The sequence below is a fragment of the Penicillium oxalicum genome, chromosome VI (assembly GCF_001723175.1).
Source record: "Penicillium oxalicum strain HP7-1 chromosome VI, whole genome shotgun sequence".
NCBI lineage: Eukaryota > Fungi > Ascomycota > Eurotiomycetes > Eurotiales > Aspergillaceae > Penicillium > Penicillium oxalicum.
The window spans coordinates 2,870,369-2,896,830 of NC_064655.1; the positions used below are offsets into that span (position 1 = coordinate 2,870,369).

Here is a 26,462-nt window from a genome sequence, read left to right on the forward strand (position 1 = left end):
TCTTTTTTCAATTTCACTTTAAGCCCTTGACCCTTCGATATTTTGCTGGCTCACTCTCTTGTGCTTGTAAGCCCTTATTCTTGCGAGTGGGTGATTTACTGTCTTTATCGCAACTACCAATTACGAGGCATGAGCTCTGTTCAGTACTCGAGCCGGGTCCCTTCGTGACTGTAGCTCGTCTCTCACCGAAGGGCGCATTTGAAGCAGAGAGCATTGTCAAAGAATCGAGCCTTGGGGGCAGGGTCTTCCGGAGGCGGGCAGCAAATCTCTGTATATCCTTGACACCTGCTCCCAAGACCTTTTTCCGAGTGGACCATTTTATGCTCAATACGGTTCCACTCGGAAGGACTGGGTCTCCTTGCTCATCAGTCAGACTACATGCAAGTACTCTAGGAGAGGTACGATTCAATTTACCGACAAGAGCCATGGTTCAATGCTGTCTGGACCTGCCGCAGCTCGTATACCCATCGGATGCGCTTCATGAAATGTCTTCTTGAGAGGTTGTGCCTGTTTCCACTGCCAGAATTCGACTTCATCCTCTTCTGGCGCTGCAGGTGGCACGTGCGAGCGGCTTCACCGCGACTTTGATTCGCTCCACTTGGCGGCGTTGGCGGCGTTGGACAGCTGTTCATCTCCAGCCAGCCCAACAGCAAAAATTTCTCACGTCTCTCTTTTTTTTTTTTCCTCTTCTCAATTCCTGCAGGACACGAGTGACGATTGACTTCTGCAGGCTCTGCGCACCATCCGAGTCCACACCAAACTTCGAGTATCGATGCGCGGCATCGCTCATGGTCATTAAGGTTGTTCTTCCGAGCGGTGAGTGCTGAGTACTGACATACAGATCAATTTCACTTTCCGAGATTCCCTCCAGTTTCAAAAAGCTTGGGCCGAGGCGGGACTAGTGCGATCGGCTGGGTAGCAACCAGCCCAGCGTATCCAAGTATCAACGCAGCAACCTGAGCAACACTTCCCTTGCACGGGGCAGAGTGGGTTCGTTCGTAGCCTGACCCAGTCCTGCCCGGTCTCCGCTTGGGGCTTTCCGTGTTGAAGATCCACGGTTCAGCTCCCGTTGTTTACTACTGGCCCAGCAGGCTGCCGGACTGGCCGTCCCATCAAAACAAACCATAACAATCATCGAGTCCAGCCACACCACTTTGCTACTACTTCCCCGACCTCCTCATTATCACTCATCATCATCGTCTGATCTGCATCTCGGCGGGCTCACTCACTTCATCGGCACTCTCAATTCTCCCACATTCCTTACCACCTCCCTCCCTCCACATGGTGGTCTGTGCCGTTTGGGCATTCCTCTGAATCATTGCCCGCCATGTTCAAGGCCCTCATGGGCGGGGGCCGGTCGGCATCCAGCTCGGATGCCCGCAGCACCACCAGCTCCGGCAACAAGCTCGTTCGTCGCAAGACCGATTCCAAGTCAACATCGAGCCGCAAATCCTCACGGGGTGACGACCGTGATCGCGGCTTGGGCGACTTGTCGGCCTATCCTGTTTCTTCATCAGGCTCGCGGCGCGGCCCAGCCAGTGTCGCCGGCGAGTCTGTCACATCATCCTACATAACCGCCGAGCCCGAAGTGATCGATTATCCCGATCGAACGGCCTCTGACCGTGGCGCCAAACGGAGAGATAGCAATCGCGAGAGCATGAGCACCCGCCGCCGAGATCGCGATCGTTCCGAAAGTCGGGATCGTGAGAGAAGGCGCTCCAGTCGCCGCGATGAGGACTATGTGCACGAAGATGAGCTGTTCAGAGAGCGTCGCCGTGAGTATCGCGATCGTGAATACCACGATCGGAGTCGCACGTACTCGGGGGATCACTATGTCCCACACACTTCGGCAGCCATGCCGTCCAGTGCTCCAGGTGCCCAATTCCCTGTTGACACGGCGGCACAACAATATCCCTCGCAATATGGCAACACCGTTCAATCTCCTGTCGCAATTTCTGCGGGTCATCCTTTAGACCATGCTTCGTCGCCCTCGTATGACCCGCACGTGCAACAGCAGTTCCCTGGTCAGTTTCCGTCCGGAACCGCCCAACCTTATTACCCGCCCAACAATCCAGCAGGGGCTGCTGCCGACTATTACGGCGACCAAGGACAGTCGGTGAATGATCAGCCGGGCGTTCGGCCGCAACAGCCTGCTATCATTCCAAATAGCCAAGCTCACTTGATGACTGCCTCCCCATCAGCTAATCCGCCACCGGAACCCAGCAGTTTGGGCCAGGTTGGTGCCGCCGCCGCATATTTTACCGATGACGTCCCACACAGCACCTCGCAGATCGATCCACCGGCCAGTTCATCATCGAAACCTCCCAAGCTTAGCCAGTCGTCCCGACCATCCAAGCCGTCAAGACCTTTTTCTTCAGGTGCGATCCCCCCGGCTACTGCAACTGGGGCCGTGGGTTATGGCATAGGTGAATACGAGGAGTCACAGGCAGCTGCAGCTTACCAGCACGAATCGTCCTCATCAACCGCTTATCATCACTCGCACCCATTCACTCAACAAGGCGAACCAACGTCGACGAAGCCTCCTCATTCTCATGGTGTCGGAGCCGGCATTGGTATGGCTGCCGCAGGTGCAGCAGCGGGGTACATGATCGGCCACCACCATGACTCTTCCAGCCCAATGCATTCTCCACAATATCCCCATCAACACCCTCAGCATGGTGCGCAGTACGGAATTTCTCACAATCATGCCATGATGTCGGGCGGTGCCGGCGCAGTCCAATCATATCAACCGTTTGTTGCCCAGAGCCCAGGCTTCTATCCGCCCAGCACGCTAGCGATGCAGCACCGACACAAGGATCCACTGACAAAGTTTGTTGACTTTTGGCGGGATCCGGAAGGTGTTGGTCGGTTCGAGGACTACACAGAAACTATCGGCGTGTGCAAGTACTGCTTTGAGCCTGGAACTAGCTCTATGAATGCGCCTCGCAGGCACAATTATCGGCCGCGTCGCCACTCCGCCGATCGTTACAGCAGCGGTAGCTCGTCCCGGATCAACAAGCTTGAACGTTATCAATCATCCGACGACGAAAGAAATGGCCGACGACGCTCTTCGAAGAAATCCTCCTCATGGCTCCCCGGCATGCTCGCTGGATACGCAGCAAAGTCCATTTTCACTGGCAAAGATTTCGATGACTCTTACAGTGTTCGGTCCGGCCATACATCGAGATATCGCGAGTCTAGGCACCATCGCGAAGAAGATCGAAGGAGCTACACTTCTCATGGTGTAGCTCGTCGTTCTGATCGTTCGTCTTCTGGAGAGCGTTACTCCAATGGTAAGCACAAACGTCGTGCCAATTCGCATTCACGGTCCCGTTCAAGATCACACTCGAGGTCGTCGTCTCGCTCAGGTCACCGCTCCTATGTCAAAGAAGCCGCCCTTGGCGCAGCTGTGAGCGACGCCGCCTTGGCACTTGCGAAGAAGCACCGAGATCGCAGCCGCTCTCCCGACCGAAATCAGCGTCGCAAAGAATCGTCATCGAGCACATCTTTTGTGGATGTTTCTCGGTCCTCTCCCAAGTCTACCGGGGGGTTCACTTCCTTTTTCACCTCCACATCTGAGAACCGCAAGAAGTTGAAACAGAAGCGAAAGTCCAAGAAAGCCAAGAGTTTCTTTTCATTTAATGGTTCTTCTTCCTCCTCCTCCCTTGACGCTGATTTAGCGTTTGGGACCGGATTTGCTAAGAAGCCAGGTAAGCTGCAGAAGAAAAAAGCCAAGAAGAATGAGGATATTGACGCCGCTCTCTTGGGGTTGGGAGCCACTGCCACTGCTCTTGCTGCCTCATCTCATCATCGAAGTGGTCGGAATGCAGGCCAAATCATGAGTGCCCGAGACAGTCGCACGTCTCGATACAGTTCAGGGGCCAAGGATGACGACGAGTGGATTGACGCTGAGTCCGACGAGCAGTCCTCTTCAAGTGTCAGCTCCGCTTTGGCATTCGGGGCCAGCAGCAGCTCATCCTCGTCTGATTCGAACTCCAGTGGTGGTTGGAAATGGGGTTGGCGCAGCAAGAAGAACAAGAAGAAGAGCAAAGACAAGAAGTCGTCAACGAATGATGCGCTCCTTGCGGCTGGAGCTGGGGCACTGGGTGGGGCTGCGATTGCTTCCATGGCTCGCCGCCAGGATAGCCGCCCCCCCAGCGAGCAGAGCCTTCAACAGGTCTATCCAGTGCCCACATCTGACCCCACGAGGTTCGATGTTGCCAGAATTACGCCCTCTGTTGCATCAGGCAATCAGCCTCCGTTGGTTCGCCCGGGCCCTATTCCACTTCAACAACCTCAGCCATACACACCTGTTTCCCAAGCCGTCTACTCGTCTCAGGGCGCATATCCTGGGTCTATTCCGGCCTATAGCTTAGACAATGTCCCGCCAATTTTCGCAAACGACTACATGCAGTACCATGGACATTCACAGAGCCTGCGAGATTTCAACTACGCTCGTGATCAGGCCCGTGACAACGTGAGCGTCAGTCAGCGCAGTCGGCCTCATAGGAGTGACTCTTCACCGGTCTTCCCTACGGCAGAAATTTCCGCGGTCGCCCCGAAACGTCGAGCCACCACCCGAGACCAAGCCTCCGTGTCATTCGACCTGACTGAAGAGCAAGCTGAGCGTGAACGCCGTCTTGATCGCCGGGACCGAGAACCACAAGAGGAGTTCCGCCATGAGCCTGTTCAGCTTATCGATCGTGAAGCCGAGCTGGCTCGTAAGGGTGCCGAACGAGACGAACGTCGCGAGCGAGAAGAGCGTCGTGAACGGGAAGAGCGCCGTGAACGAGAAGAACGCCGTGAACACCGTGAACGCCGCGATCTCGACGAGGAACACAGGCGTCAGGATAGCCGCGATAAAGAAATTGACTCGGCTTCCTGGGCCGAAGCCGCCGCGATGGGAGCCATTGGTGGGGCTATTATTGGCTCTCTGAAATCCTCTCGCAAGCGACATGATGATGATTACTCTGAAACAAGCTCACGACACCAAGACCGCCGGGCTGAGCGTCGTGCTGAAAGGCGTGGTGACTCCTCCGTCATTTCTAGGTCTGATTTCTCCCAGCCGTACTACGGTTCTCGATCAGATGAATTACCGGAATCCAAGTCATCGGACTACAAGTATCGCACAGAATCATCTTCTACGCGACCCATCCATGCAAAGCCAGTCTATGATGATTATGCCGACTTCTTCGCCCCGGAAGAGATTCGTCACAGCAAGGATTCAAGCCGACACGACCGCAAACATGACGCCCCTCAGCCGCGTGTCATTGAAGTTGTGCCTTCTAGTGAGCGCGAGAAGAACAACGACGAACCTCGCAGTGACTTACCGCAGTTTGCCCAAGAGCCATTCGAAGGACGCAGTGATCTCCCTTGGCCCGTTCCTCAACTAAATATTATCGATCCTACCCCGCCACATAGTACCAACGGCTCGATCCGCGGAAGCAATTCACCAGTCAGTCTTGTTGAGCCGAGCGCCGAGGTGGCCGAACATACCGAGGACAAGTATCGAGATCACGATAAGCGACAACTAGAGCAAGTGGCTCCCTCAGAACGACGAAATGACTATCATGATTACAATGAATCCGGAGAGCCCAGGCAAAAGCGTGACCGATCCTCGACTGGGTCGCGAGTCTCGTGGGGCCCTCATCAAACACATGAATATGAGATTCCATCGTCTTCCGAACACGATCCTCACTCACCAATTGAAGAAGTTACTCGCAATATTTCCGTGGCGGAGCCACAGTCACAACAGCCATCCAGTGCTCGTGACAGGCATGATTTTGGTGACGACATAGAGTTTGCAGCTATTGCCGCTGCCGGCGCCCAAGCCGCTGGGTTTGATCCCTCCGTTGTGATTAATGACCCAACATACCACACTCGCACTTCGCCTCCTGGGTCTGAAGACGAGGGCGTTTATTCACTCCGGTCACCATGGACTTCTTCGATACAACCAGATCGTTCACGCGAGTCTGTGAAGGGTAATGATGACGATCAAGTGCGCAGCAAATCTAAGGATAGACAACCGTCAGTTGAAGAGGTCCGCGAGGATGAGGAGCCCCGCTTAAAGGAAGCATTCAAATTCGCGGATCAAGAAAGGCCGATTCCCGGACGACCTGAAGCTGACTTTATGTCTCGCGAAGCGACCGAGCAACCGAACGGGAAGGTTTCGCGAGCCGAGTCGCCTGAAAACGACGTGTTCTCAATGCCTGGCAGTTTCGACGATGGGGATATCTCTCGAAATCTGCCTAAACAGGACCTGCGATCTGTGGTGTCTGCACCCATGGAGCGTGAAAATACGAGACCCAAGTCAAAGAAATCATCTCGCTCCAGCCTGGATTTTGAAAAATCTCGTGAGATTTCCTCGCGTGAGCGAGAGACGGTCCTTCCGCTCGACATCCTTGATCACCAGATGAATGATCGGACAAAAGTTGACCAAGATCCCCTTGTTTCTCGTGACGATGAGTACCTCGTCATGAAAAACGGCGATGGTCAGTCAAGAGAAGACGAAAATGAGTATTTGAACCATGGAGCACCCTCTCCCGCACGACGCGATGATCTTGATGAAGCCTCGCAGCACAGACACAGCGATCACCCATCCCGTGACAAAAATCTGGATGAAGCTGCCTCCATCATTTCTTCACCCGCTACTACTCCCTATGCCGAAGATGGTGAGAAGTCGGAGCGTCGGCGTCGTCGCTCCAAGCGTGAGAGTGATGCATTCTCTGTCGATGATGATGCGAGATCTGCTGTGACTTTGCCTGATGATGGTGAGAAATCGGAGCGTCGAAAACACCGACATCGGTCTTCCCGCGATCATGGCGATGAGGAGGCTTCCGTTGTATCGTCTCCTGCCGCTATTTCATACGAAGATGACGAGAAATCTGAGCGGCGCAGGCGACGATCCAAGCGTGAAAGCGATTCATTCTCCGTAGATGACGATGCCCGCTCGGCAATCACCTCCGTCGATGATCCAGAGAAGTCGGAGCGCCGCAAACATCGCCACCGCTCATCGCGAGACAAAGACTTTGACGACAATGCGTCGGTGAGCTCATCTCCGGCCCGAATCGACGAGGCCCGTGAAAAGCGCCGCAGCAAGGATGGTAAGGACGAGAGAGACAAGGACAAGAGCGGTAGTTTCCTGCGGAGCATCTTTGGCTCTCGCGTATCTGCCCCTGAAGGACGCACTCGGTCCAACCAATCGTCCCGATCTTCCTCTCTAGAGAAGAAGCCGTCTCGTGATGCCGTATCCGAAACAGGTCTTGATGATGATGAGAGACGCCGCCGTAAGAAGCGTTCTTCTCGACACAGCAGCTCGAGCCGGGGCGATCAATTCAATGATGGTGCCTCCGACAAGGAAGGCAGTACCCAAGGTGGCACGAATTTGGAGGATTACAGGTCGCGCAGACAAGAGAAGGAGGACCGACGTCGACAAAAATACGAGGACATTGTCGAGTCTGGCAAGCGTCGAGACTCTGCTAAGGTATAGCCTCTATTATTTCCTTTATGACTGACTTATCTTATGTGACCCCGATATTGTACGCTTTTATGTGCGATGTAGTTGTTTCTACCCATGTTGTGCTTTTTGATTTATTCCCTTGCTTCTCACCCTCTTTGCCTTACTCCGTTCGGTTCTTCAAGAGCAAAGCATCGATCTACCCCTATCGGCATTGAAGTGGTTCTTCTTAATCGCGTGAAATGAGAAAATAATGCTAAGCGTTTTCTTTTGGTGCTATTCCATGTGCAGGACGAAGAACATTCGAAAAATAAGCATGACGACCAGGAGCAATCTTATTTAGTCGAGCGCCCCGAAATCCCCCCCGAGGCACAGAGCGATGAGCACGGTGCTTCGGGAGTTAGCACTGCCATTGGTAGTGCCGTGGCTGCTACTGCTGGAATGATTCTGGCGGACAAACTCCTTCATCAGCGCCCTAGAAGTCGTTCGACGTCGCCTCCTGTCGCGGAGCGTGCCATCGATATGGCACCGAAGTCTCAGAGTAGACCATCATCGCCGCGTATGATCGATAATCTAGATCAATCACTCGCCCAGCGTCGCTCATCTATGGCCCGCTCAGTCGCAGAATCACCAACTGCTGTACCTTTGCATTTTCGACGACCGCCAACATCGCCAGGCTTGTCTCGTGCTGTACCAGTTCCTCCTTCCGCCACTGGAAGTGACTCTCCAACATCTACCTCTCCAACCCAGACCCGACACCGCCGGCCAAATTCTGTGGAGTTCAGATCGCGCGAGATTCGACCTCTATGGCTCGTTGAGCGCCACGGTTCCTCAAAGGGCGATCTAGTCGAGCCAGACCAGGTTTTGCCGTCTCTTCCTTCCAGCAAGAGCTCATCTCGATCTCCCTCCTTCGACAACCTCCAATCTTTGCAGAATGATGATGGCATGTATAGCTGGGAACCTCAAGATACAACCCCATCTATGATGCAGGGTCGTAGACCGAGCCTGACGATATCGACTTCCCGCGCCAATGACCATGAAGACGGGGACTTGCTAGATTCGCAGCAAGCTACCCCAACCGCAGGTGATTTTGGCACATCTCCTGGTACTAAGAAGAGCAAACCCCCGTATGAATTTCACTCGCCCTCTGAGCTTCTTCAAAATCCAGAAATGTTTCCCGAGGTGCCTGGATCGCCTGACTTGATGACTCTACCTTCCACTGAGGGTTCAGTTGTGGGAGTTAGAGATCTGAATGGAGCAAGAGCTGCAACCGAAGCATCCAAGCCTTTTGATACTGGGAATGTCGATCAGCGTCTTGAATGTTCGGGTGCCGTCGATGCTACTGCAATCGCTGCCACTGACGATCATGACAACCAAACTACCTCCTTGACGCCAGACGCAGACGATGAACAGTGGCAGACCCCCGAAGACGAGTTTCCCCCAGAGCAGGACGCCGAAAGATCATCTAGCGCGGCTCACAACATCGGTGAGTTTGCTACTATTGTGAGTGCCGCCGTTGCAGCAGAGGCGGCTACGAGACGGGAAAGCGAGGGGAGCGTTGGTGAGCCTGGCACCGCAGTCGAGAACTCTACACCCAATGATCTTGGAATCGGTTCAACCTTCAAATCCAAAACCACCGATGTCCAGCCTGAATCTCGTGATGGTCTACCTAGTGAGGCTGCAAAGGAAAATACACGGTCCATTGAGACTTCAGCAACTTTTGAACCTGTGACAGAGGAGCCTCCTAGCCAGCCCATTGAGCCTTCTGCAACCGCTGAACCAGTGACAGAGAAGCCTCCTAGCCAGCCCATTGAGGTCTCGGGGACTACCGACGAAGTCGCTGAGGAGCCTTCAACTGCCTCAGTCTCCAAGAAGAAAAAGAAGAAGAAGAACAAGAAGAGCCAGTCTTCTGCTGAATTGTCTTCCGAAACTGCAGGCGAACCGGAGCAACAATCGCAAGCCGAAGCCGTGGCTTCCACACCGGTCGCCACCGAGGCACCTGACATGGATCTTAGCCTTACAGAAGCTAATGTCGTTTCAGTTTCTGAAAAACATGAGACATCTCCATCTGCGCCTAGTGAGACATCTCATATTGCGCGGAAGCTTGATCCAAGCCTACAAGGGGCAGTTGCAGATCCAGTAAACCCGCAGGTTGCCGAAGATCAGCATGTCCTGGCCAATGGAGAAGGCGAAGAGCCCGTACCAGAATTAGAACAGGTTGAGAAAGAAGAGACTGCTCTCGACCATACTCCCGTCGAGTCCACAGTCGCAGCAGGGCAAGTGGTGATTCAAACGGGGGTAGTCGAATCTCAGCCTGCAACTGAGCCTGAGGTTGAAAGAAGCGATGTCTTGACTTCAACAGATCCAGTCAAGTCCTCAGACCAAGAAACTGAGTTACTTGCAGCCACATCAGAGTTTAATCAGCCGATTCCACCTCAAAACGCTACAGATGTTATTGAAGACGTGCTGAAAGACACCGAAGCAGCCCCAGCTGATTCTGCTTTCGAGAAAGAGATCGATCAGATCGAGACGTCTGAGCCCCCTCAGCAGAACAACGATACAGAGCCAATTATCACTGCGGATTTGACTGAGACTGAGAAGGTTCAGCAACAGAAAGATACAGCAGAGCACGGCGCAGACGAAGGATTGATTGAGCCTGTATCTGTCATCGAAGATGCAACGGCCCCTGCGGGAGAATCTGCGGACAAGACAATTCCAGAGGCTACATCGGAACTAGATTATGAGACTGAGAAGCCCCAGGATTTCCATCCAGATGTCTCTATTGGTACTGCACCTGACCACGGAACGCCAGAGGATACAGACGTGATTCCGGCCCCCGAAATTCCCCTGACCGCTGCGCAAAAAAAGAAAGCAAAGAAAGATAAAAAGAAGCGCAAGTCTGTCACTTTTGAGGAGAACACTCCTTCTCCCATTCCAGAGACATTGTCAGAGCCTGGGAATGGAGGGGAGGTTACCTCATTGCCTAATGATCGAAGCCCAGCAGATACCGCCGCAGATGTGAAGCTTACTCAGAGCGACGAGCAGACTCGCCCTGAGAACACAGTGGAGGATCAGTCGTCCACTGCTGCCAACGAGGAGCAGCAATCTCTGGCCACTATCCTTGACGTCACAAAAGAAGAAAGCGTCCTGGTCAGCGATGAGTCCGTCACTCCACTACAGGTTGAACCAGCCGAAGCTGGTACCAATAACAAGGAACTTGCGTTGGAATCTACCGATATCACAGAGCCTTCTGCACGTACTTCTGATCAACCTGCTCCTGAAATTTCACTGGAGACAGACAATGCGGTCGTGACCGAGCCTGAAGCAGACGTCCAGCTTACTTCAGCGCAGAAGAAAAAGGCTAAAAAGGACAAGAAAAAGAAGCAGAAGCAAACTGGAGCTCTCGCAGATGACGAAGAAAAGCCTGCTGGGTCTGTGGATACTCCTCAGCCAGAAAATGTTCAGGAGGAATCAACTGCTCCTACTGCTGATGAGGCAAATGACATCCTGAAGCCTGAAGTTGGGGCTGCAATCGAAGAGCCAGTCACGGTTGAGATTGTCTCAGCTCTCGAGCCACAGCCTGAGGTCACTGAGAGAGCTAGTAACGAGACAGACCCAGTCACCGAGTCTGCTGGAACCCCAGAGGCTGGACGGCCTATAGATACTACAGAGTCCGCCTTACACGTCGCCGATCAGTCTCTTGCTCAGGATGTTGAGAATCCTGCAGATCAGTCAACACCAGAGCTTGAGGCTGACGCTCAGCTCTCTTCGGCTCAAAAGAAAAAGGCGAAGAAGGACAAGAAAAAGAAGCAAAAGCAGGCTGCAGCTTCTTTGGGCGAGGAAGTGAAGCCTGTCGAAAGCACTGAGCTCCAGCCAAAAAACTTTGTGGAAGGCAAATCATCTCCCGCTCTTGAAGAACCAAGAGATGTTTCTGAACTTGGGTTTGAAGCGGAAAATCAGGATGTTTTCCCCGTCACTGAGGGAACAGCACTTGAGCCACCGACTGAGGTGTCTGAAGGGGTCAATAAAGACGGAGAACAAGCGGTTGAATCTGCTAGAGCTCCAGAGGGTACCCAGCCTACAGCGCCTGCAGAGCCTACAGAGCCTGCAGAGCCTGCAGAGCCTACAGAGCCTACAGAGCCTACAGAGCCTACAGAGCCTACAGAGCCTACAGAGCCTACAGAGCCCATGGAGTCCACCGCCACTGCGGCTGACCCGGCTCCTGTCCCGGATGCGCAGGTAGGGGAGGTCGAAGCCGAGGCTGAAGCTCAGCTTACTGCGGCTCAAAAGAAGAAGGCAAAGAAGGACAAGAAAAAGAAGCAAAAGCAAAGCATGACGTCTGTGGAGGATGAGGAAAAATCTCTCCATCTAGAAAAAGCGGATCCGCAACCTGGTGACACGACCGATGCTATGTCTGCACCCTCCGAGATAGTAGAGTCTCCAAAGGAGGAAGCTCAATCTGCCGAAATAATAGCCTCAGCTGAACCAACTGCGCCAACCGAGCCCTCCACAATTCAGGTTGAATCTCGACCAGAGGATATTGTTGAGGATGTTGGGGGAACTTCTTCCGTCATCAAGGAAACTGTAAACGATGAAATTCTCGCCGAAGACCAGCGTCCCAATCCTGAAATGAATAGTCTGCCAGCAGAGGATACCTCTGATCAGCCCCCAGTGCTGCAAGCTGGGCCAGCAGACTCTTCTGAAGGACTGGAGACTGCACCCACTGTTGATGAGGTTATTGCCTCTAAGGATGCCACGGGACCAGAATCCATCGTCGATCGAGGTCTCAGATTCCCATGACGGCCGCCGAAAAAAAGAAGGCTAAGAAGGCAAAGAAGAAACAGCAGCAGCAGCAGCAAGAAGAAAGCAAGGAAATTCAAGAAGCGACAGCCACGGAGGCGCCTTCTATTCCAGATGCCAAGACCCTTCAGATCAGCCAAGAGCCCCTTCAAGAGCAGGAATCGATCACAAGCGACCCTACTGTTCTTCCTGAGGAGTTTCAGCTTTCCCAATTTGGTAAAGATGAGATTCCCACCGAAACTCTCGTAAATGATCCTCAGCATGCCACTCAAGATGACATACCAGCAGAAATCGAGGTCGCTCTCAGCGAGGAAGCGCCTGTTTCGAACGAATCCACCATCCCAGCCGAGACCGAGAAGGAACAGGATTATGATGATCCCGAGAAAGACGGGGATGCTTCCTTAGACCAAGGTCCCCCAACTGAAGCCCCAAATCCCCCAGCAATTCTCGCCGAAGAACCTTCGGTTGACGCGGAGGTCCCTTTGACTGCCGCACAGAAGAAGAAGGCGAAGAAAGAAAAAAAGAAGCAACAGAAGCGACAATCTACGCCAATGGATGAGCAATCCTCCGCGGAGGCCGATGCTCCTTCTCATGATCAGAAAGAGGAAACGGTAGAAACAGCCGCAATTTCGGAGATTAGCCCTCCTACCGAGAATCTGGTTAGTGCGGTCGACGCTGCAACAGACGTAGAAACTGTCCAAGAAGAGCGTGAGCTGGATTCCAGGGAGCCTCGGACTTCCTTTGGAACTCAGAATGAAGAAGATCAAGGTTCTTGGGCCGAAACCCCTGCGATCGCCGAGCCGAAAGTTGAGCCACGCGCTGAATCATCCGATACTCCCGCTGCAGACGCTCAAGCCGAGAGTGCTGAACTTGCCAATTCCATCGAGCCTGTCGCGAATCCTAATCTCGACTCCTCGGAGGCACTGAAAACAGAGTCCATGGAGGAATCGAACACTGTGGCTGAATGGGTCCAACCGCCGTCCGGTGTGGGCTCTCGAAATGACGACGCCGCTCCAGCGGAAGTGTCAGAACGTCAACCACTTGACGAGGAAATTCAAGATCAATCCGATACAGCTGAAACAGTTGATGTTCTCACAAAGAAGGATAAGAAGAAGAAAAAGAAGAAGAACAAGTCTTCTTCTGTCGACGAGGACTCGCAGGCCCAGCCCAATGCCAAGGAAGAGGAGGCTGGACAAGCTGAGCCTTTGGATGCTGCTTCCAGTCAGGCCATTGAATTGACCTCGTCCGATGATGTTTCAAGCGCTGTCCCTGAAGACCCAGCTGATCCCGTCGAGGCAGCTGCACCCTCAATCCCAGAACATCTGGAAACCGCGGCCAAGCAAGAACTTGAGCAGACAGAGGCTGTCAACCAGCCTGCGGCGAGTGAGCAAGAACCCACTGAAGAAATGGCTGCCAAAGATACCACGCTCGAAAACCAAGAAGCTGACGTTACGGGAGAAACCAACCAAGCGGCTGAGGAGGAAGCGCCAATGACCGCTGCTCAAAAGCGAAAGGCTAAGAAGGATAAAAAGAAACGCAAGTCTGTTGCGTTCGACCAAGAAGCTGGCGGTGATCAATCAGAGCCCCAGTCCGAGAAAGAACAGGACCCGAGTGGTGCATTGGGCGACCTGCAGACTAATTCTACAACCCAAGCCTCTGTCGACCAAGCATCCAACGACACTGAGCAGAGTCCGGAGGATGTCAGGGCTAATCATGCTCCAGATTCAAAGGCCTCGGACATCCCTTCTGTCGAGTCTTTCACTCAGCCAGCTCTTTTGAAAGTGGTGGAGGAAGCAGTAGCTGCTCAAGCTCGGAAAGATGATAAAGAAGCGGAAGCTCCAGCGGAAGCTCCAGCGGAAGCTCCAGCGGAAGAGCCAGTCATCACTGATGCGGATCACTCCAAAGATGACCAACTAATTGACGCTACGCCGGACGCGCAAATCCTGAATGCCGCGAGCAATGACGCCGTCGAGGAGTCGCTTGCTCGAAAGGATGATGTGGCTGAGTCTACTGGCGATGATGGTTTATCAGCCAAGGAACGTCGGAAGTTGAAAAAAAAGGAGAAAAAAAAATCCAAGTCAGTAGACTTAGCAGAGGAGCTGTCCTCTCCAGCGGCGCAGAGTCAAGAAACGGAAGCCCTAGCACAACCCGAGGCGATTCCGGCTGAGCAGCCCGCAGATGCCGAATCATTCATCAAGGATTCAGATGTTAAGGAAGAGACTGTTGAGGACGGCGGACAAGACGTTTCCCAAGAACCGGTCCAGGTTTCCGAGTCCCAGACATCTGACCAATTAAAGCAGCTGCTAGTGGATGAAGGCGTTGAGCCTGAAGCCACAACTGAACCAGCACTAGCAACTGTTCCCAGCACAAACATCGAGACCTCCCCGATCGAGAAACCCTCCAATAGCGAGCAACTCGGGCAGCCCGATCAAGCGACAGAGCAGACCACAGAGGAGCCTCCATTGACCGCCAAGGAGAAGCGAAAGCTGAAGAAAAAAGAAAAGAAACGACAGTCAAAAGCTCTGGACGGCGAAGGAGACATGCCTCTCAGTCCGGTAACAGAAGGTCAAGATGGGACCGAAAAATCATCACGGGGGGTCTCCGACACCGTGACGGCAAGCTCGCCTGCGGAGAATGACGGTAAAGAACTTCAGTCCCACGACAAGGAAGCGCCCGTGACGCCGGAAAATAATTTAGCTTCGACTGATGAGTTCTTGTCTTCGCAGGTAGAGCAGCCGCAGCTAGAGATTGACTCGTTGAGTGAGGCTTTCCAGCTAGTGACCGAGCGGGGCGGTGGCACAGACGAGCCGATATATGATGTGCAGGCAGCCGAAAGTACCCTCCCAGCTACCCAGCAGCCGGATGCAGATCAGACTGAGGACGTCAGTGAGTTGAGGGAGCCTCAAATTTCATCGAATGAAGGCGATGGCTCAACTTTGCAAAATGCCGCATCGGAGGAGGAAATGCCCCGCGAAGATATTGTTCATGGATCAACGGAGCTCGTCCCACCAGTTGAAGAAGATTCGGCAGGCGAGATACATATCACCGATTCAAAAAGAGCAGAAAATGTTGAGGACTCGGCCCTTTCCAAGGAGCAGATCGATGACGACAAGGTACAAGAGCCAGTCGAAGAAGCGACGGCCGTCCTAATGCCATCAACCGATGAAGAACAACCAGAACCCTTTAACACTCCGAGCGAAGACACGGGCCCTCAGTCAGATATCGGGTCGACTTTCGCCTCGGGGCCAGGTCTAGAAATTTCCTCTCACAAAACCTCAACTCCATCGACTGGAAAAGAGGGCACTAAAATCGATAACCCTGAGCTGCAAGACGCGGGGGCTCAAGGCCAAGATGGGAAGCCATCAGGATCGAACCCAGTTCCTGAGCCTGAACCCGAGGTCGAGCCAGCAGAAGAGCCCTCCAAGTCTGTGAAACTGAGCAAAAAAGAGAGGAAGAAGCAGAAGCAACGTCAGATGTTACTTGCCGAGCAAAAGGACTCTGAGGATCCGATCTCACTTCCACAGCAAGAAAGCGTCAAGTCAGTGGAGAGGGGCGGATTGATTCCTACCCCCAGTACTCAAGAATCTGACGCAAGCGCCCAATATGACGACGCTCCCCACGACCCGTCAAGTAATACTTTCATGCAGTTTTTGATTCCGGATGCGCAGATCACACAAACAGGGCTTCCTACCGACGATGAAGCGCAGCCCGAGGTTTCAAACGCCGACGTCGCGACTCCGCATATACTACAAAACGAGTCAGAAAATCTCGACTTGAAAGACTCGAATTTCGGCCTCATCCCTTCCATCACGGAAGCAAGTGAACAGGCCTTTCCATCTCCGCCAGTGGCTGAGGTGCCTCTCGCATCGAATGATCAGCTAGCTGGAGAACAGCCTCCTTTGAGTAAGAAGAAGTTGAGCAAGAAAGAGAAGAGGAAAGCTGCAGCCGCAGCCGCGGCTCTCGAAGCCGAGGAAACGAGAGCTGCAGAGCTCCAACCCGATTTCGCCCAACATCCAATTTCTGAGATCGATATCTCCAACGTGATTCCTGATCGAGTCGAAGGAACAGACATCACTCAGCCAGAGGCAGACCACATGACCGGCAATCGACTGCACTATTCTCAAATAGACGTGGACACGGTTACCCAGAGGGCAATTCCTATGATTGACTCTACAACGCCAACGGATTTTCAGGGAGAAATCTGCGAGCCTACCAGGGAAGTCGTGCATCAGCGGGCAGAACTCGAAGGACTGGATGTTACCGAGCAAACTCCTGAAGAGGGAAGGGCTCATGTGATGTGGTTTCAAGCACCCGAAATCAATGAACGGAAGGTTGAAGGTCTCGTCTCCGAGTCACCGGCGGTTGAAGAGCCAGCAGATGAGGATATGCTAGCCAGACAATTCACGACTGAGACACCAGTAGTCACAGAGCTGGGTACCGAGGGGTCATTCGCCGAAGAACCTAAAGTCGAAGAGTCGGCGGTTGAAGACCATGATCCCGAGGTCATTGAGGACACGGCTGAGGAGCCGAAGCACGAGGTCGAGGAATCAATGGTTGCCGAACCGACGACGCAGGAGCAGCAGGTTGAAACTTCTTCAATCGAGGGGTCTCAACCAACCGAACCAGTCACGGCGCAGTCAAAAGTCGAAAAAGTGGAAGCTAGCGAATCAGCAGTCCGGGATTCGAAGCCAGAGATCGGTGATCTGATTTTTGAGGGCCCAGTTCATCAGGAGCCTCGTGTCAAGAATCAGATGCATGCAGAATCAGCGCTTGAGGCCCCGCGAGCCGAGGAACCTGTGACTGAGCAGTCTGTTGCAGAGGTTCCAGTCAACCGGAAGCTCTCTAAGAAAGAGAAACGCTGGCTCAAGAAACAAGTTGAGTCGGATGTAATCGTCGACCCTCACCAGTCGATCGAGGCTTCCACGGATCTCACGGCAGCGGCCATTCCGGAAGCTACATCTGCCCAACCACGGTCAAAGGAGTCTCCTGGCAGCCCTACACCTGGCTTTCCAGAGGAGCCCTTGGCTTCAGAGGTTACAGAATCCGCGCGACCAACTACAGGGCTCCAGGCTGACCCTAATGCTCCGGTTGGTGATGAACATATTGAGACTCGGGTTGGGGCCGTTGCCATTGCTTCTTCGGAACAGGCTTCTGCCGGTCTGCCAATCGAAGAACAAGATACAGCTAAGAGTAAGTGAACCTATTTCAGCAAGTTTACTGTGATCAGAAACTCGAGGCTAATCATTTGTCCCAGATTCTGACCCAGCAACAGTGTCCAACACTGTCAATGACTGTTCGGTGGATAAGCCTGGCGAGACAGAACAAGAAGGCCTTCTCCCTCGCAAGATGTCCAAGAAAGAAAAGCGCAAAGCCAAGAAGAACGCCTCTACAGAGTCAGAAGCCCCGGAACCTGAGAACGTAGATTCTTCTCGTCCAAGCGCAGTGGCTATTTTGCCCGAAGAAATTGACGCTGAACAGCCAGCATCTCTGGACAAGCATGTTCGCGATTTGCCAACCGAGTCGGCGTTACCAACAGGTCCAACGCACGAGCGAGATTCAACACGAGACGTTGAGCCTGAGCATGAACTTTCCGCTGAAATTTCAGAAGGACAGCATCCCGCTTCCGAGCAGCAACGCGAGATTGCAAGCGGCCAAATTCTTGTCGACGAGCAAAAGGTTGAAAAGGTTGATCCCGAGCCGGAATCATCCTTGCCGCGGAAAGCTTCAAAGAAAAAGGCCAAAAAGGCCAAGCAAGCGAGCAAGGATGTGAACGCTCAATCCTCCGGGGATGGACAACCCGTCAGTGCTCTTACCGAACAATCAGCCTCTGATGCAGGTCCTGGGCTAGCCAGCGAGATAAATGCCACTATCGCCACGCCCGAGTCGGGAAAAAAGCCAGACGACGAGGATTGGCCGGCGATCGAATGGGAGGAGGGCCATAAGCACGAGGACGAGCCTTCACATGAAAGGATCCCTGAACCTGAAATCGTGGCTTCAATGCCGGAATCTGAAATAATCGAAGAATTTGACGAGTCTGCCATTCCGTCGGCCCTGCAAGAGGCTAGATCGGAGACACAGCCGGGCTCTATCAAAAGTCAGAGCGAGGGGCTTTCCACGTCTCACAGCAAGACAGGCGAGCAAAGGGCGAAGAGCAGGCGCAAGTCAGATCAGTCCGTAGCGGCTGGACTTGAGGATCAGCTGCCTGATAATGACCCAAGTCCCGTCCAGGAAGTGAGCAATAGCGGGGCCCAGGGACTCCCACCGACGCCAGAGCATCCTGAGATTGAGACCGAGGCACCCATTCGCACCACAACGCCTGGTGGCTCAAAAATTGCCAGTTTATTCCCTGAACTGGAGCGCGGAGGATTTCGACGGTCGGCATTGGACAAGGACCACTTGTCGCCAAAAGACGAAGCTCGAGATGAGACCCTTCAAAATTTACAAACAGGTCGCGACCTTGCGACCTCGGTCTCGGAGGCACCCCAGGCTAAAGACGATGTATCCCAAAGTCTTGTTCTTGACCCCAAACCCATTTCGCAGAGTGAGATGAAGGCGCCATCGACTACGGTTCTTACCGACAATGCGAAAGAGAATACACAGGAATCTACTCTTTTCCCAGAAACCGTGGCATTGCAAGATCGTGACATCTCTATGGAACCGTCACCCATGCCGTCGACCGAAACTCCAAACACGCCCTCACTTCGACACTTGTTACCATCCCAAATGGATCAAGGCCAAGAATCCCCATGTGAATTACGGCGAACCCCTTCAGTGATCCGTGGGCGACACCAACAGACTCCGCGAATGTGGAACTTGGAAGAACAGACCAGCCCAGCTGCAAGCTCCTCTCCTCCTCGTTCACTATTTGGACCGCACGAGGAAGCTCACGTCCGACCCCGGACTCCGCTGCATCCCATCGCGGAGCAGCCAGGGGACGGGCACTCGCCATCTATGGGTCGTGGAGGTACACCCCGTCTGGAAATGAAGCCAGAGCACGTTCTGCCGCGGCCTCACACGCCCGTGCGAAAATTCACGGACAATGCGATCGCACGGGAGACTTGGCCAACCCCCGAGAAGGAACGACTTGGGCCATCTCAGAGCCTTGATGACCTTTTGAAAGCCACTCAAAGCGGCGGTGAACCCGGTGCTGCACTAACCCAAACCCCCGAGCAGGGTATGCCTGTGCTGAAGCCGAGCAGCAGCAAGGGTAAGTTGCGCCGCACCAACCGCAGCACAAGCAGCGATCTGCCGGGCGCTAGTAAAGCGCTAGGCTCTTCCCAGCCTTCCCCCAGTCTCGATCTCGACCAACTTCCCTCCTCTTCCTCCTACGACCCCGTCACCGATAAGGGCAAACGTCCTTTGCGAAATATGTCGGATGTCTATGTAAGTCATTTTCTATTTTGAAATTTGGGGAAGAGTTTTTTCCGTCCCCTTCACAGTGGTCACGGTGGATTTGCGACCGGCTGGCCGTGCTTTGTTTACTAACGTTTTCTAGGAGGGATGGGGCGAGACTCCCAGCTCCCCGCGGTCGCCCAGCCGACCGCCGAGTGTGCGCCGACGGCGGAGTATGCAACACCTCCAGGAAATGGAGGCGCGTCTTGACCAGCTCATCTCGGAGAATCGCCTGCTCATTTCTGCTCGGGATGAAGCCGAAGACAAATTACGCAATGCCAGTGTCGCTCGTCGAAAGAGCGACCGGGCTCTTAATTCCAGCGGCGCGGATTTGCGGGACAAGGAAGCCGAAGTCGAACAACTGAAGAATTCCGTCGAGTGGTTACAGCGGGAGATGAGCCGACTGACGCAGGAAAATGAAGGGTTGACTGCGTCCAATGCGGCTCTTGCTGCCGCTCACGCCGAAGAGGTCATCAAAGTCCGCGAGTCGTCCACCCGACAATTGGACGATTTGCGATCGCAGCATGACGCCTTGTCCGCCCAGATGGATGCCCGGGTAAGACAAGAGATCGAAAGCGCCTTGGCCCAAAAGGACGCAGAGCTGCGACGTCTTCGCGAGGAGCTGGAGGAAGCTCGTGATAAAGTGAAAGAGTTACAACAGCAGATCGCCTCCTCCTTGCAGAGTGATACCCTGGTGTTCCGCGACGAGGACTACTTCGATGCCGCGTGCCAGAAGCTATGTGGCCATGTCCAGCAGTGGGTGCTCCGCTTCTCCAAGCATTCTGATCACCGTCGCTGCCGTGCTCTGAGCGAGCTACGCGATGAGAAGATTGCCGATCGCTTCGACAACGCCCTACTCGACGGTTCTGACGCCGATACCTACCTCTCCGATCGTGTCCGTCGCCGTGATGTATTTATGTCAGTCGTCATGACCATGGTGTGGGAGTACATTTTCACTCGCTACCTATTTGGCATGGATCGGGAGCAACGCCAAAAGCTCAAGTCACTCGAGAAGCAACTCAGCGAAGTGGGTCCTCGTCATGCGGTCCATCGCTGGCGTGCAACCACTTTGACCCTGCTCTCAAAGCGCCCGGCGTTCGCTGCCCAGCGTCAAAGCGACACTGAAACCGTCGCTCAAGAAATTTTCAGTACCCTCTCTAGGGTGCTTCCACCCCCGTCACAGGTGGAAGCCCAACTCTTAGAGTCCCTTCGCAAGGTTCTCCGCGTTGCCGTCAATCTCTCTCTCGAGATGCGCACGCAGCTCGCGGAGTTCATTATGCTCCCCCCACTCCAGCCAGAGTACGATACCAACGGGGACCTGGCTCGCCAAGTGTATTTCAACGCGTCTCTGATGAATGAGCGCAGTGGCGAGACCACCTCCAATGACGAACTTGAGGCTCAGCAAGCTGTTGTGCGCATTGTGCTTTTCCCCCTAGTCGTCAAGAAGGGTAACGACGTCGGTGAAGGCGATGATGAAGTCGTCGTCTGCCCTGCGCAGGTCCTTATCGCCCGTCCTGGCAAGGAGAAGCGTGTGTCCAAAATGACGAGCGGTGATCGCATGTCGGTGGACGGTCGCTCGGTGTATAGCGCTGCCCCGAGTATGGCTCCTCCCTCAGTGATGGATATGAGCAACGTGATCTGAGGCGTCACACTCTGATCTTGACTGTTCTGTCCATTCATCGTTTCCACGTGCACCCCATCTGGATCCGCGTCTATTTCATGCTCTATTCCCCTTTTTACTTATTCCCCCCTGTGTCGTTACGCAATTTCTACGCCCTCCTTCCGCGAGAGGCAAAAACTCACGGTCTGGCGTTCACTGGTTTCTATGTTTTTTGCTTGATATTTACGCGTTTCCTATCTTCCTTCTCCAGTCAGGAGGTGTCATCGCCTCGTGTTTGTCATTACGTTCTGATGTCTGATGAGTGACGATTTGTACATTTGACACGTCCATGTAATAGAAATCTCTCAATTTATTCTGATTCCAATTCTGTTATATGAACTCCGTCCAAAATTTGTAGTTTCTTTTGAATAGGTATGAGGTAGGTACATCCTAGACTCGATGATGACAATGATTGATGGATGATGGACTAGTGCTGAAGCTAGTTAGTAGAACGGCACTGTCTCAACAAGCTTCTGATAACTGAGAACAGATAGCTCCATGTCGATTGATCCAATCTCCGGCTTTCAGGACTGTCAACTATCGCGCATCAAGCCCCAAAGCTGTGGCTATCTTGAGTGATGCTGAAGAATAGGTGTTGATCTAGTCATGTCCGTTGCAAGAGTACCTTTTTGAATCCTCGGGTTTGCTGCCGCTGACCTCATCGACCCGCTTTTGGACTTTCAGCTGCCAGAACTACTCAACCTTTCGAAATCTCCGCACCTTTCGAGCCCTTACGACATGTGCAATAATAATCGCACCTCTGTCCACTTTGTAACATTTTAATTCTGTCCATGTGCTCGACCGTCTTCTAAGTCTATACTTCCTTGGTTCTCTGTGCCTGTGGGCTCTGCTCCGCCGGACGAACTACCCTCGATGTTCCACATTCTCTCGCCACACGCGTCATCCACCGCCGAGACCACCTCCTCGGTCTAGCCCCCGCCCGGACTTCTCTGCAGCAAGACATTCTTCCTGGTACACTCAGTCGTGACTCGTCAGTGACAGTCCTCCGAGCGTTCCCTGCTATGATCTGCAGTGCGCATTGAGCTTTTCATGAGCGGACTCGATCATTCGTCCCTGCTTCGAGGTGTTACTGGCCTAAGCGAGTTCAAGCGTAACAGTTGATCGAGCACCTGCTCCAACGCCGCTTGACATCCCATGTGATCCCCACTCGATTGGAGAAGCTTCTGACCGGGTCTGCTACCACCAAGCAAGCTACACACACTCACTGTGACTTTGCAACCAATTGATATATTGTGGCCGCCTCAATCTGATTGAGTCTTCACACCTGGTCTTTTCCTGATCACGCAGCCAACGCAGAGCAGACCAGCGCAGGCGATCACTCACTTCGCAATTCCTTGGAGGATTGAGATCCAAAGGGCAATGGATCAACATCCTGCGAAGATAGCGGAGACCCGCCCAGGGCCCCGCGCTCCCGATAATGCTCCTGCGCAGAAACCTTCCAAGTCGGCTAAGCGCAGGAAAAACCGCAAAGGCAAACGGCGCAATCGACAAGAGTCATTCCTGACGCCCAAAATCGAAGAGGCTGATGAGGAATCTGGCCCTGGCTCAACGGTTGCGGGAAATCGGGAATTGACGGACGACGAGCGGTCGACATCTAGAGAAAACCAGTCTTATTTTACGTTACGGCGCAAGAAGAGCAGCACCAGCCTGGAAAGTGATGCGTTGTTGGACCACAGGTATGTCGAGTCACATACTGATTAGCGCGTGCTGAGGGAAGGATGAAAGATAATTCTGCTGCGGAAACTAATGCTTTGCTTGCTTCCTGCAGAGACCAACCCATGATGCGACCTCGCCGGGATAGCCGTCTGGCAGGGTCATTCCGCCCTGGCTCCCTTCTTTCGGGGGCTGCTTGGTCCGCCGACGCTCAGTCACGTAATACGCCGAAAGGCAGCCGAACTCAGCAGTACCAAGACGTCGACAGCGATGATGCGGAGACTAATGACCGAACACCTCTCATTAGAGGGTCTTCAGGCCAGACGTCCGGTCAATCACGATACGGCACCGACCAGCGCCCGATTCCATTCGTACGTCCACGCCGTGCATCTGTTCACACGGTCTCCCCCAGAGGCTCTCCACAACCCCAGAATTCGCCGCCCTACTCCCCTGAAGTTGGGCGTGACTATGATGTTAATAATCCGCCGTCTATTCCCGGGACTCCAAAGCTGGGACCTGATATGAATTACGACGATGCGGTGGTGACGGGGGCTGAATTCGAGTTTTCACTGGCACGGTCGATGGAAGGGCGCAGAGAATCGGTCCATCGACCCAACGACGCCTTGATTGACATCGATGGAGGCCTGAGACAAAAGTCGGAGCCATCATCATTACATTCTGGCCAATTCTCGCCTCAGGAGCTGCGTCGCCGGCGAACTGTCGCCTTGCCTGTTGAAGAGGATGTGTGCTTCCCGACTGAGGATGTCTCGGAGTTCGCAGACGAGGAGCGAAGAACATCCAACGGACAAGGCGAACGCCGGCGACGTCGGCGCCGACAGTGGCCAGACCTTGATGTTTTGGAGGAATGGAGCCGAGAAGAAAAAGAAGACCGCAACGGAGATCTTCGGGTGAAAAAGATCAGCGAGCCGGTCTTGGTCGAAGGCCGGTTGCGGCCTCAGTACAAGTTGTGGCGACGAGAGGAAGATGACACTCCTTACCGATTCACATATTTCAACGAGGAGTTCCAGAGCACAATCCACGCCCAGACGATCTCTGAGTTGGTTCAACCGGGAGGCAGTTTCAGAGAGCTGTTCATACCCGATCCGCCTGAGCTCGAGGATTCATCTTCCGAAGAGGAGGATGATGTTGAGCCGTCTGTGAACGGTAATCCCACGTCGGTATTTGCCAGTATGAACGGAGCCCATTGGTCCAACAATCACGACACGCAACCCGCCAATGTTCAAAAGGCCAACAATGCGAATACCGCTCTTGGCTCCGCGCAGGCCAACTCTGAATTGCGGAACAATCAAGATCAAGGGTCTGGTGTAGACAACAGTAACCGAGGACCTCATAACCCTCGTTTGTCTATAATCAGTGAATCACGTCCGGAATCCACGCGAGAGGCTTCACCCTCACAGTCGCATCAGGCAGAAAAGCCCAAGCGATACGGTCCACGGCCGACCTTCTGGCTCGATGTGCTATCTCCTACGGACGCCGAGATGCGAGTCATTGCCAAAGCGTTCGGTATCCATGCCTTGACAGCTGAAGATATCATGATGCAAGAAGCACGAGAAAAGGTTGAACTATTCCGCAGCTACTATTTTGTCAATTATCGGACCTTCGAGCAAGACCAAAACAGCGAAAATTACCTTGAGCCTGTCAACATGTACGTGGTGGTCTTCCGGGAGGGAGTCCTTTCCTTCCATTTCTCGCAGACTCCACACCCTGCCAACGTTCGCCGACGAATCCGCCAGCTCATGGATTATCTAATTCTGAGCTCAGACTGGATTTCCTACGCTCTCATCGACGACATCACTGATGTCTTTGGTCCTCTGATCCAGGCTATTGAGAACGAGGTTGATGAGATTGATGAGATTATCATGAAGATGCACTCGTCAAATAAAGATGACCCTGCTGAGAATGAGCCGACTTCATTTGCACCGGGAGAGATGCTCCGGCGCACCGGCGAATGCCGCAAGAAGGTGATGGGTCTGTATAGGTTGCTTAGCAATAAAGCGGATGTTGTCAAGGGCTTCGCAAAGCGCTGCAATGAGCAGTGGGAAGTCGCTCCTAAGTCTGAGATTGGACTTTACCTTGGCGATATTCAGGACCACATTATGACGATGACTGGCAACTTGACGCACTATGAGACGTAAGCTTCGTCTCCTCTGAATTCTCCTGTCTAGGAGTGCTTTCACTGCTCTCAAATACTCACTTGCCGTATAGGATTCTGTCACGTGCGCATTCCAACTATCTGGCCCAAATCAACATCCTCATGAATGAGCGCCAAGAACAGACTGCAGATGTCCTTGGCAAGCTGACCGTGCTTGGTACCATCGTGTTGCCGATGAATATCATTTGCGGTATGTGGGGTATGAACGTCAAGGTCCCCGGACAGGATATCGATAACCTGTACTGGTTCTGGTCAAGTATGTCCCAAGCTCTTTCTTCCGGTCGATCGGTGATTGAAATTGTTGCTGATTGATTTATAGTCACTGGGGGCTTGCTATTATTCGGCCTCGCATCGTTCCTGATCGCCAAACGAGTCTATAAGATCGTGTAGAGAACAATCTGGTTAATACGGCGTTCACACACATCGACATCACACCTCTCAGCTTCTACGCGATTCGACTGTGCGTATCAAATTATAGATTTTTGAGACCATATCAAGGCGGTGCACTGCCAAGAGTTGTCTTCCTGCGCAAGAGTCGGCTCATTCAACTTTTACGCTTGCTCTTCTCGATTTTTTTCTCGCACTACGCATACATTGCTCGATTGCTCTTCTTGTTTTTCTTTTATGTTTCGCTCTCGACAATTTTCTTCCTTGATTGTGTATATTAAGTTAGATATCCATGTTCGCGGATGGTTCGACAGACTGTATACGAAGTGACGGTATGAGAATAGGTGTTTTCCATTGGGGAGCTTGAATATATCAATGGGAAAATATTATTTGCTCTCAAGTTTGTGATCCCAGTCTCGCCCATGGGCTAGGTAGGTAACCGTGGAAATCCAAAATTCGCATAGGTGTCTGAGCTATCTTGGGGCTTCCAATCTTGAATTAATGCTCCGCTCAACAGGCTTCCTAGAGGTATCGCCTTGCGCGTTTTTCTTCCATGTCCTTGAGACAGGCTAATCCTTGACGACGTTGAAGTATCATCTCGTCAAGGTATAGGTACTACTCACAACAAGCGGGGGCGGACTCAAGACCTCTCAATACCCTCTCTTCGCCAGCTAGCTCCTGAAATCGGTTGATCTACATATTCCGCATAGCCATTATACGGGATCAATGAGCTATCTATACTTCAACCCCACCCCACTGGGGTAATCATATGAAGTAGGGTAAATCTGGCCGTGTTGGTCACCAAGGAGAAGCATCATGGGGCCTGGCATAGTCCGGACCGCAGTGCTGCAGATCTTGTCTGATCGAGGCCTCCCCCGTCCCTGAAGAGTCAAGATGCGGGGGAAGTGGGGAAAAGTCGC

At 53.2% G+C, this 26,462-nt stretch overlaps 2 protein-coding genes across 2 annotated transcripts; both read left to right on the forward strand.

Annotated features, from left to right (window-relative positions):
* Nucleotides 1–1,327: 1,327 nt before the first annotated feature.
* Nucleotides 1,328–21,290, forward strand: POX_f08218 (uncharacterized protein; the record flags this gene model as incomplete). Its single annotated transcript, XM_050116998.1, has 5 exons — nt 1,328–7,483; nt 7,748–12,190; nt 12,247–17,446; nt 17,511–19,639; nt 19,752–21,290. The coding sequence occupies 5 exons, from the start codon at nt 1,328–1,330 to the stop codon at nt 21,288–21,290; spliced, it is 19,467 nt and encodes a 6,488-aa protein (XP_049967137.1).
* Nucleotides 21,291–22,688: 1,398 nt separating this feature from the next.
* On the forward strand, nt 22,689–25,545 carry POX_f08219 (putative metal ion transporter; the record flags this gene model as incomplete). Its single annotated transcript, XM_050116999.1, has 4 exons — nt 22,689–23,005; nt 23,098–25,134; nt 25,209–25,411; nt 25,475–25,545. 4 exons carry the CDS (start codon nt 22,689–22,691, stop codon nt 25,543–25,545), a joined length of 2,628 nt encoding a protein of 875 aa, XP_049967138.1.
* Between the last annotated feature and the right edge of the window lie 917 nt (nt 25,546–26,462).